The following is a 12914-nucleotide window of genomic DNA, read 5'->3' on the forward strand; positions in this document are numbered from 1 at the left end:
TCTGCTTTTATTAAGAAATTGTGAAGACACATTTCTGAATTAAACTTGCCTATATTAAAGCTAAATCCACCACCATTCAAACAGAAGCTGTCAAACTGCTTTATTTCAAAACTTTTGTCTGATGTTACATTATACAGTTTTAACTAATGAAAAGATTTCATTTAACTAATGAAAAGATTTCTACCTATTCTGGAACTCAAAGCAAAATTAAACACCAGTAATGTTCAAAATTAAAAAAGCTTGGATCTTACATCGATGTTCAAGGAAAAAAAATCATAAAATCTAAAATAAAAAGATATAAAATCTTTCTGTTGGATAATCTCTGTCAAACTTCCATCTCACTCTGCCAAGACCATCAGTGTATTTACAACCTAATAGACACGCTGTATCTGTAACTAGCTCTCTAAGTAAGTAAAATCATCAGCTTTATTTTTTGTCACTCCTCACTTCCCTCTGTTTATGAATACTAAGATATAATAGCTTGACACAAGTAGTGCAACACAGCAGGGCTGAAAACACAGGAACAGTAACAATTTGAGGTTAATTGATGTAGAAAATGTTACATTGTACCAGCTGTATGATTCTTAGTTGAAATTAGTGCTACAATTCTGTCAGAATAACTGTGAAACCACAAAACGGTGTGTCCTACAAGCTTTCTGAAAAAGGTCTGGAAAATAGTGATTGCTCATGCTGAATAGCCATTATAGCCATTCAGTCCTAGGGTATATGGGTAAGACTGGCAGAATGATGACAAGAATGCACTGACAGAACTACTTAAGCAATATCTGACACAAAATATAAAAGCTTTTCTGTAACAAAGGCCTGAATTCTGGGCTTGGCATCACACCCTGAAGTGCTTCATGGTGTTTTATCTTCATGAAGCAAAAGTCATTAAACCAGCCTTCTGAGAGATCACCATCCCTCTACCTTGTTCTACAAACTCAAAGTAGCAATGCAAGATGCATCATTAATCCAAAACAGGTAGTACTTTGAGTGCAATTGCTTTCCTCTGACTGAAAATCATCAGGAACATATGTTAGGTGCAGGTCAAAACCCCTCTCCCTGGCAGATTCTCAGGGTCAGTTGTTAAATAGCCTTGATAATGTCAAGAGGGAAGAAGTCTAACTCCAAAAGAAATGTTATACCCTATACTTTCTAACAAATGTACTTCATGGTCTAAACAGAACACTCAGAAGGCAATTTTTTGAAAAATTACAGTTCCTGGTACCCTTCTTTTTAATCTTGCCCATGACCTTCTTATTCTCTTCACTCTTTAGTTGTCCAGACAAATCCATCATATTAATAAAATGTGGTTGTGCTGTGGCTACTAACTCTTCAGCCTTTTGACCCTCTCTGTTCTCTTGTAACTTCCCTTTGTTTATAATACTGAAAACCTTGCGCACTAAATTGGTTTCTCTGTAAACAAAAAGGATTTTGATTTCCTAACTTTCAGTGTTTGCAGGATCCAAGCAATACGCCCTTGAGCCTGTATTAAACTTAAATGGTTTCCAGTGATACTGCCAGTATACTATGGGATGCCCCATAATTTGGGACAGAATTAAATAATTGTTTGGTTTGACGTTTGTGTACTTCTCAGTAAGTAATACAGCCTTTCTCTGGAAACTTTGTTTACACAATCACTACTACAGTAGCTGACTGCAAGGAATTCCAGTTAAAGATGTGAAAAACAAGAATCATTTTAATCTTGTTATTCACTTTTACCTATATTCACGTTCTTGGAGTATTTCAACAGGATCCAGCCCTTGTGGCTTCTGGATAGGGCTGATGCGGTTCTGCTTTTGCTGCAGCTGGACAATGGGTGAAGGTTGTCCAGGTGGGGGCTGTGGTACAGAGGGCCCAGGCATTGTGGCAGCAGGCTGGGCAGCAGTGGGAGCAGGAGAAGGCCTCCCACTAGGAGCTGGCGCTGGAATCTTTTGTTGTGCATTGGAGACACTCATATCTGGGGCTTGGCCTGAAACATAAAGAGTACTGATTCATAACATGAAATACGGAAAGCAGGAAGAAAATCAAGATGGCTTTCTGAAGACAAGACTTGAAGGTAAGGTAAACATTCAAAATCACCAGAAAAGGCACACTGAGACTACACTCGATTTTTTGAAACAGACACACTAAAATGCAACTATACCATACATTGAAGAAATGGCCGAAAGAAAAACAAAACACATGAAACTTTGTGATGACTGTAATTTCTTTTGCTATTCCTGTGGACTTTTAATTCTAGTGTCACAAAAATAGAACAGCTGTAGAACTGACTTCCTGCAAATGCAAGACTCATTCTGTCTCTTGTTCACTATCTTTACACCAGGTAGAAGAAAGCATCTAATCACAACCTGACAACAAGCAGAACTAGGTTTGATTTCATACCTCTATCAGAACTTGATAACTGCATGAAAATTTTTACATTTTACATTTACATGTGTATTTAGAAATACCTGCCAGATATAAATAGCTTTTGTTTCACTGTGATCTCCTATTAATTGCATTTATTTAGAATATCAGGAACTCAATTATTCTAATCACCTTGAAAAGCAGCACCTCAGTTAACATGAAAATAGTTAGTACCTGTCATTTACAGTCACTAAAGGTCGTAACATAGACTTCAGTATTTCACTGTGAGAAGTTACTCATGCATTCTGATGTTCACAAATTCACTAACAACAGACACTGCTAAAATAAAGATACCACTTATTTATCTGAAGAGTCACAGTCACTTAAGCTAGAGCAAACAGGTACAAAGTACACCTGCTATCTTGTAATCAACCTTGATTCAAAACCAATATCCTGGAAACTACAGAGAACACCATTTGCCATTAACACATCTGCATCAAACTCCAGAAAAGGAACTTGAGCACAAGCTAGCAAGTATTTAGCAACAATGCATTTCAGCTTATAAAAAGAAAAAAAGCCCATCAAAAGTCTCTGTCCAACCTCAGTTCTCAGGGAATCTGGGAAGTTGAATGACTGCACAATGAATGACAAATAAATTTGAAGACATGGAGAAAAAAGTTGCAGTGTTCATTTGATCTCAATGACTGCACTGATCCTTCAAAGCAATCTGATTCCAAAAGAACCATACAGAAGGGAGCAGTGTAATTCCACCATGATTTGAAAACTTTTGTTTACAGTATCAAAGGTGAAAGACAAGCTTGCTGCAATTAAGCATGCTCAGAACATAACCTTTTAAGTTTTATGTGTGTCCCTCAGAAAACTTACATATTTCATTCTGATTGCAAAAAGGTACTTCATGTTCAGTCTGTCTAAAAATTACAGTAATTTCATGTTGGTCTTTTCCAAATGAATAAAACGTAAGACTTCCCTTGATTAAAATCTTAGACACAGTAAAGGTTACATTATTTTTCCTGCACAGCTTTTTACCTTTCCTTTTTACTTTCCCCACATCTTTTTCCCACTATACCTTCAGTCCAAGTTTTAGGGGTAATGGCAGTTGTATGTCCAGGCATCCCTGATGCAGACCCTGGTCCAGCTGCAGCACCACTCATTGCATGTAATCCAATACCTAAAATTTGACAGAGGAAAGAAATTTGCTAAAATGCAAAGCATTTCCAACGTTCAAAAATCATTGTTTTCTAGCCTACTTGGGAAAGTAGTCCTTTTCTTCATTAAGTATGGATTTAAGTGGTTTTTACTGTTGATACATATACGTAATGAATGTAACACATATACCTCAAGTCACGTTTCATGAAAAAACCCAATTTACTTGGTAGAAAAGCCATACCCACCAAAATGGACGGAATAGTTTAACATTATTAAATTAACATTATTAAACATTATTAATTAACATTATTAATATTGTTAAAACCTAAGAAAACAGTATCATCTTAACCCTCAATTCTAATGCAAACTCAGTAATGGAAGTGTTCAGAAACTAAAAGGTGCAGACTATTTAATGTAACAGTTTTCTTAGGACCAAAATATGCTTGCTTACCACACTGCAACATCTATTATTATTGTAAGAAAAAAAAGGAAGTACACATCCTTTTTCTTATGTTTTGCACTTAACAGCACACTATACATGATTTATTTTCAACAATCTAAACAGTTCGATCCTGATTATTTGTCTACTTTCCTGCATAGCAACAGGAGACTGAAAATTCACTGTAAAAAAACACAAGGGGAATTGCTATCGTGAAATACAATTAACATTCCAAAACTGTCAAGCATATCAGGACAGACACAGTACTGCACATGAAATAACTTCTATTTCAGTTATTAGTATTCTATTTTGACAATATCCTATTAATAACATGTGTATTTTATGCACTTGCTCAGGCTTAATACAGTCCCGAATTACAGCCGTGCACAGCACCCATTTCTTAATCTATCACAGGTAAAACTTTGAGAATTACCTGAGCAGTGACTCTTACCAAAGATTCACTTACCAGACTGTCTGTTGAAGGCACTGGGAGGCTGCTGCTGTTGAATGCCGGGCAGGGTTCTCTTGCCCTGGACAGCAAGCTGGAGGTTTTCTGGTAAGGGCTGACCCCTAGCCAGCATTTTGTATGCTAGAATCTGAGCCCGCAGCTGATGCAGCTGTGCAGGGCTGAAAGGGGAAGGCCCTCTGTTAGGCTGATTCATAGCTTGTGGGTCTCCTGCTATAATGGGCCCTGGCTGACTGGGAGTCATCTGAGGTGGTGTTGGACCTCCTCCAGACAGTGGACTGGACACATGCTCTGGTGCTCCTAGTGGAGATGGGTGTGGAGACATATAACCTGTAACAGGTAGAAGAATCATAAACTTACCACTCTGCTAGTTAAACCTGAATTTCACCCCATTTTTTAAACTTTTTAAAGCACATGAAGTATAAAAGCGTCTCTCTCAGGTCAGGACAACTGTAGCATTTTCTGCAAAGACAAAAGTGCAATCCAAAGTTCCCTGAGATATCAAGATAGCCTAAGAAACTTCTCTTTCTAGAAGTTTCTAGTTCTAGAAACACATGGAACACATGTAGTGAAGTTTGCCTAGTTTACAACTTAATAGTCTAAGTTTATTCTGAGGCACACATATCAAGGAATATCCACTCAATTCTACAGGTCCTCTTTGCCAACACTCACCAAAATACAGAAGTAGAAATAAATGATATTCACTTTCTATACAATTACTCTTTAATTTATACAGCTTAAAGGTTTGAGCCAGACAAAGTATGTTCAATATCTTTTGCCGTTTAGGTGCTGAACAACTTGGAACATCAACTGCAACCACAAAAATCACACTCTGAAGAAGCTGCCGAAGACTACATCAAGAGCAATCACAGTTCTACAGTTCTGAAATGAACAGTGCTTATATCTTACTACAGCTCTTGAAAATGCAGTGGTTTTAATTCAGAATATTAATTATACCTACTGCATATTTTCTCTACTTCCACAAAGCACAACAGACAGCTAGTTTTTGGAGATTTTTGTCCACCAAGACTGAAAAAGAGGTAAGAACATTTACTCACTTCACTCTGGTACTGTGGAACACAATCTTCTCACAAATTGGAAAAGTCTAAAAAATATTTGTAAAAACCTAAAAATCTTCTGGTTCATTTCCATATTCCATGTTCATAAGCCACATATCAAACTCCAAAGATCATGGTAGAGCTCATGATTCTGGTGACACACGATCTATTCTCCTAATTCTCCTGTCACTTTGAAGTGAAACTACATCCATTTCATCTATAGTAGAGACCACAGAAGAAATTTTGCTTTCTCTTTATCTTCACTGTTCTTACTGACCCTTCAGTAAAGGTAACATAGGCAAAACCTCAAAGCGGTCTCAACTCTTCTAGGACGAAAGCAGCTGTAAGTCACTAGAACTTAAACAAGTAAAGAGATTAGAGTGCCAAAGAACTGAAATATGTTCTCAGCTTAAAAAAAAGGTTGTAAATGTATGACACAGAAGAAAAAGTAGAAAGTATTTCAGTTCTCCTAAAAAAAAAAGAAAAATTAGATAGAAGTACAGTGGGGAAAAAGGGGATTTGTGATAGGAAAAGACCAGACAAGACAGAAACAGACCAAGTTCAAACTAAAGATGATGACAGGAAAGGAAAATTATTTTGGCAAGAATAAGAGAAGTTACAGTTCAAGAGAAAAATGAGGTGATAAATTCAAAGAAAAGGAAGAAAGAGATGTTGAAAAGTTAGAACTACTGGAGCTATATACTAGTTCAAATATAAAAAATGTCTATACATCCCTTGCTGGTGATAAAAGGTATGATAAATAGCTCAAGTTTACTCCACTTACCCATTTTCTTCCACCAACTTACTTCTATCTCTTTATTATTTTAAGAGAAGAGGGGAACCTACAAATCCCTCTTGCTGAACATATTGCTTAAAAAAACATCCATCATACTAAAACAAAACAAAAAATATGCAACTGCATTACTCATTTGTACTATAAAATGAGGTTTATCATGATGTCTATCCATTATTACATTTCTAAATCTCAGGATTTACTTTAAAAGACACCTAACTGGAATTACATTGTTTGAACTGCTTTTGAAAAAATGTTTTCTGTCCCTCCTCAAGTTATACTGTCCAATTTACAAATTCCTTAATGACTGCTAGATTTCAGACCCAAGATCTTGAAATGCATCTGTACTACACAAGTTTACAACAGTGGTCTAAGATATTGAGTATTTGTTTTCATCCTGACAGTTCAAGCTGCAAAGTCAGTGACTAAGTTTTGCAAAGAGGAGTTTTCAGAAGCAGACATTTTTCGGTATTTCCAGATATGTATTTATTACTTACTCTTTCCCTTCCTCCAAGCCCTCTGCATTAGCATTCTTAACAATGGAAAGCTGTGCTTGACAAAGCGAAGAGTGAAAACAAAATTCCCATAAAGTCAGGAAAGAATAATATCCTTCCAAACTTCTTGTAAAGGTGCTAAAATGTGGCATTTACACTACATAAATTTTGTGAAGATATATGGAAATTTTCCTTTAAAGTCTGAATACCTTCATATGATGACAGTGACAAAAGATACAGCAACAGGCCTGTCCTAATAAAGTATTTATACCATTTGTTTTTTTCCTATCTTATTACACATACTCTAACACAGATAAGCATGCACACAAGAAGATCCCCTAATATTGAGTTTAACCACCATAAAAGGACAATAGTAACCTACAGTTCTGAACAACACAGAGAACAGAAGTCACTCACTACCACGAAAGGGAGTCCAAACAACCCTGGCTGTAATTTGCAACTGTGGTAATTTCTAAGCTTTATCAGGTTTCTCCAGATCTAGTCTGAGTTCTGAAAACCACAAATGACGGTGATTCCTAATCACTCTCATGCTGAATTTCCTTTCCCATCAAATTTCTCTTACGCAGTTTGTAAGCATTACTTCTCTGCTTTTACTATGCATCTTTGAGGAGAGTCTTGTCTGTCTTTTCCATAATCCTTCAATGGGTCATAGAAGAGGCTGCATCAGAAACACTTCTCAAGTTTTTCTAATTGTATGCATAATCAGAAATATATTTAATCCCATTCTGGCATCAACTTGTTCAGCAGAAAAACAACACAGCATGTCATAAACAATGTATACTCTTTATAGTATTAACATTGGAAGAAATCCTAGTTCTAACACCTCTCCAAGTACTACTGGAGGGCAGTATGTACACAAAGTTTGTGCTTTAATTGCTTTTCGTTTCACTTCAGTTAGCAGAAACAGTAACATCCTTCTGTTCTTTTAGAACTGAAACATCAGAGGGCTAAAAATTGTGACACTTTTTTCTCCACTTCTAATGCTGCAATGAAACGGAAAGAACACCTACAAATGAATTCAAAAACCTACGAACAATACAGAAAGAATCAACATTTTAGCAGTCCCAACACTGGAATGTTCAACAGAACATTCAACACAAAACAGAAGTTTTGAATTGCCACTAAAATTTAGTAAGTCTAATGAAGTGTCTGAGGAACATATAGGTCACATCTTCATGCTAAAACGAACAGCAAAGGTGTATTTGTACTCAAGAATGTGACTGTAAGAAAATTTTTGGATTTGGCAGATATAGACAGGATTGAACATATATGTGTAACTCATTGAACTATCATTTCAATCATCAGTTGAAGTTAGTTTGAAAAACAAAGAAAAGGAATCAAGTACATCTCCACAACACACAATACAAAAGCAGTAGCTTGGAACAGGCTTGGAACAGTGGAAAGTACATCCATGTCAGACTGAAGCTACAAACTTTCCTAAAGCAAGCAAAACATAAAATTTCCCTCACAGTATTGTGGCCACGGTTAACCCAGTTCTTGTGAAACTGAAGAAGAAAGAGAGGCCACATGTGTGAAAGTAATTTAAAACTAGGGCAGCAGAAATAAAATTGTTGAGAGGTCTTACACTAGCAGGCAGACAAATAAGGTGGCAGGTCTTTTCTCATCTTGAAAAGCCTGAAAAAATTCAGAAAAGGAAATGCAACTAATTTAAGAACAGTAGGTAGGGAAGATGAATATTGCCTATGAAACAGCAGTATATTAGTGAATTCTAGAAGTTTTGAAAGGGTGTGTCTTTTTAAATTCAACAAATACTGCATGATTAATAAAAATTAATACAGATCAAGTCCTAGAATCCTAAATTCCTTCAGCCCCTTTATTTCCAGTTACAAAAAGCAAGAAAAGACAACCAAACAATTTAAATTGGCCTGTATTTCACCGCTGTATCACAGTAACTTAATTTTTACAAATCCCAGAAAAATAAATAAATTGTTTATTTCAGTCCTTTTATACATTTTTATGAAGCCTTTATAATACAATTTTTTAAACTTTATATAAGAATTTGGCTTGTCTTTCCAATTTCTCCTCAATCCCCTTCAAAAGTCAATTCTAACCATAATTTTAATCAGTTGGATAACTGTTTAAGAGCTTAACAAGTTACAGTAAATTTCATACTCCTCATACAAATACTACAAGAATTCACCACAGTTCACTCACAGAGCCAGAAGACAGTTTCTAACTGAATTCAAAATCAGTAATATGTAGTAAGTTTACTATTTAAACAGCTAAATATGAAGTTGGAGCAATGTGTTTTCCATTCATTTAACCTATTAGCATCAAAACAAAGGTATTAAGACTAAATCTAAGACATCATTGTACCTAAGTTCAAGAAAAGAGAATCTGTCACCAAAATCAGTCAGGAATGTTACCCTTTCTCCAATTTGGCACTAAGACTGCAAGGAGTAACTGCTGAGGAGAAAGATACCGACTCATAGTATTTTCCCCCATAAACTAATGTCAGACTTCTGAAAGTCATCCTATTGGAGCATGCAACAAAAATGTGATGATCTGTCTGAGCTAGTAAAACATTCCTTCTGCATGACTCGCATCTCACTGAGCACCAATAAAAAAATAAACCCAGAAACTAAATAATAAAGTTGCACACCTCAACTCAGCAACTATTGTTGGTTAAAAAAATGCAAAAATCTCAGAACAGTAATTGCCATTCAACCAGTGAACAAGCACTTAAGTAAAATGACATAGTTCTTGCAGATTCAGCTTTCAAATGTTTCTGACTTGTTCATCATTAATTTCACCTCAGAAAAGGATAGTTAATTACTTCTTAACATAGATTGTAAGAATCATTACTTCCAAAATTCTGTATCAACTTCTCTTGTTCATTTACAACTGTATGCTTGATTTACATAATCATATCTACAACTGCATGTGCAGTTGCCAATTTACCTCTAATATATCACCCACATTTGTAAACACGTATTTCATAAAAAAAATCTTCCTTTTGCCTATGGATTCATCACAACTCAGGGATTCCACTCAGAGTTCTAAGAACTGAAGCATTTTATGAAGGCAATCTACCTTGCCATTGCCAAAAAATTTAAGGACATTGTTTCCCACTCTAGCTTACCAGTCCTTCCAAGAATCTTGGAGCCTGTGAACAGGCAAATTTCTGTCCATAAGGGAACATTACAAGTACAATAGTCTACTTAACTTTTCCAAAACAGACCAGCGACTCTTGACCTCTAAACAAACTTCTCCCTTTAGTCTATGGAACAGATGAGAAAGACATCCAGTGCTGACTTAGGTTTTGTATGACACAAAACCGACCAAAAATACTTGGGTAATCTTTCTTCCAATGGTTAATTATCTTAATTAAGTAAGATACAGCTATTTAACACATTTTGAATTCAAATAATTCAAATAATTTACAGGTACCAAAATACACTAGTTCCTTTTTTTTTTCCCCCTTTAAAAGCTTCATCTATTACAAACCCTTCTACTGTCTGGGAACGTGCAGACTGATCAAGTATTCTTTTAATTCTCTTGTCAGATAAATTAAGAAATGGAGCTTAACATTCTCCAGGATAAAACAAACATACTCTTCTCAGCAGTATAGACTGCTTTTTATGATACAGTTTATACTACTACACAGCAAACTGTTTTGCTCCTAGACATGCATTGTTGTTGGCTGTGCTAAAATCTATGCTAGAAAAATAAGCACTTTCTTCTCAGATTCTGATCAGCCTTTGTAACCAACTTGTTTATTATTCACTGCTAATCCTCTGTGCTGTAATTTTTATCTGTACTGATTTCAAGCTTTTTTCCAGATCACAAATACTTTGAACAGCACTGAACCAAAACATACTTTTAAAAGACTAGAAAAATCCATAATTGGATGATCATCTTGTAGTTATAGTTAAGTTTACACTATGTCATTTAATTATCTTATGCATATATATTTAATGCAGATTATATTGATTTTACTTAATGATATCCTTGTCTTAAATCACAGTATCATACAGTAACAAGCTGTAACTCTACCAGGCAGACAAGGCTGTGTCTATCATCATGCTACTGGCTTTACAAGGCAGAGAGAAGCCCCATACATGGGCTAAGATAATTTTTACTGACAACTGTACAAATACTGTATCACACCTGTTGACATGTTGACCTGTTGAAGGAATTTAGCTTATGATCTACATAAAAAATGACAGACTTGTTTGACTAGTATATAAAAATAATAAAAAATAAAAAATAAATATTATTAATAAAATAAAAAATATACAATGTAATGTAATGTAATGTAATGTAATGTAATAAAATGGTATATTTACATAGTATATAATAGTAAATTTGTCAGTCTAAATGCTGTCCTTTCAGAAGGACTTGGACAAGCTCAGGAAATGTGACTATGTGAACTTCATGAGGTTTAACAAGTCCAAGAGCAAGGTTCTGCACAAGGGTTGAGGCAAACCCCAGTATCAATACATTCTGGGGAATGAAGGGGTTGAGAGCAGTGCCACCAAGAAGGGCTTGGGGATACAAGAAACCTGACATGACCTGTCATTTTGTGGTCACAGCCCAAAAAGCCAAACATGTACTGGGCTGCATCCAGAACAGTGGGGGCAGCAGGGCCAGGCAGGGGATTCTGCTCCTCTGCTCTGCTGAGACCCCACTGCAGTGCTGCATCAGCTCTGGGGTCCCAGCACAGGAAGGACATGGAACTGTTGGAGCAAGTCTAGAGGAGGCCACCAAGATGACAGAGGGATGGAGCACCTCTCCTGTGAGGACAGGCTGAGAGAGTAGGGGTTGCACCCCCTGAAAAAGGAAACGTTCCAGGGAGACCTTATTGTGACCTTTCAATACTTGAAGGTGGTTTAGAAGAAAGCTACAAAGAGACTTTTTAAAAGGTCTGTAGTCACAGGACAAGGAGGAATGGTTTAAGACAATAAATTCAGACTAGATATAAGGAAGACTTTTCTTTTTCCAAGGGTGGTGAAATTCTGGCCAGGTTGCTCAGAATGGTTGGTTGATACCCCATCCCTGGAAACATTCACAGTCAGTTTCAGTGGGGTGCTGAACAACTCTGAACGACAACAGGGCTCTGATCCAGTTGAACATGTCCCTGTTCACTGCAAAAGGCTTGGACAAAATGACTTTTAAAGGTCCTCATCCAATCCAAACCATACTATGTTTCTATGATTCTTCCAGAAAACTATTCTTGATGGCCTGAAAATTATAGACAACATCACAAAGAATTGAAAGATAGACAATTTTTATTTTACCTACAACATTTACTGACACATAGTCATTCTCCCTAAGCTTTCAAATTAATGGGCAAATTTAAGGTGATCCATTTCCTGGAGTTTTGGACTTATTCAGCTACGTTTCCTCAAATGCCCCCCAAAAATATTAATTAGTGCATATTTATCTACTCCAACTTGAGGAATATAAACAATAAGCCGTGAAAAAAACAGACCTTAAACTAATGAGGTGTAATTTCTATTTGACACTTATATTGTTAAAAATTGTACAAAACTGTGTTCTGTAAGTTCAACTATCAGACATCTATGAGGAAGTGAACCTTAGAGTAAGCCTTGGCTTCTACCACACTCAACCAAAGATTTTGTCAGGACTTCAAGAGTTACCAGGCATCTTTCCATGGGTTCTCAGAGAAGTCATACTATCCTTTTTTCATGACTGTGGGCATGGGCAAACTCTCTTTAACCACAATGTATATTTCCACAAAATTTGTAAAAACACAACTGCCTGACTTTCTTTAATGTAGTGGGAAATCAGACAGAAAATATCCAATGTATTCACAGACTATTAAGGAACCTGGTTCTCTACAGTGGACCTTTACACTAATGGCAAAAACCTACAAGTCTAGTAGATGGGACTTTTCCCAGCAGGTATTAGAACAGCATCGAGTGCCATCATCACTTTCTTGGAAAAGACAGTTGTGTAAGAACAAAAAAAAATGGAGACATACAGTGAAAGCTCAAACAGTCCTCTATAATGTCAAAAAAGGTATCTGGAATATTAGAACATCTGGGGATTTTTTCGACCACTTCTTTTAAAAGCCTGTTCCACATCAGAACTCTAGTAATCCATCTTTACATTGTAACAGTTGTTGGCATACACAAAAAAA

General features: G+C 36.2%; 1 protein-coding gene across 6 annotated transcripts in view; it reads right to left on the reverse strand.

Moving 5' to 3' along the window:
• The window catches only part of SMARCA2 (SWI/SNF related, matrix associated, actin dependent regulator of chromatin, subfamily a, member 2), a 119502-nt gene that overhangs the window by 83868 nt on the left and 22720 nt on the right, over positions 1-12914 (reverse strand). For 5 of the 6 annotated variants that reach the window (XM_058827106.1, XM_058827110.1, XM_058827109.1 and 2 more), the window contains 3 exons: positions 4422-4751; positions 3437-3538; positions 1723-1972 (listed from right to left, as the gene is read on the reverse strand). In XM_058827106.1, the coding sequence (XP_058683089.1) occupies positions 1723-1972; positions 3437-3538; positions 4422-4751 (682 nt within the window). Of the gene's footprint in view, positions 1-1722; positions 1973-3436; positions 3539-4421; positions 4752-5479; positions 5701-12914 lie in introns of those variants that run through there. The other variant, XM_058827111.1, reaches the window with a different exon arrangement.

This window comes from Poecile atricapillus, chromosome Z (assembly GCF_030490865.1).
Source record: "Poecile atricapillus isolate bPoeAtr1 chromosome Z, bPoeAtr1.hap1, whole genome shotgun sequence".
In the NCBI taxonomy this organism is placed as follows: Eukaryota; Metazoa; Chordata; class Aves; order Passeriformes; family Paridae; genus Poecile; species Poecile atricapillus.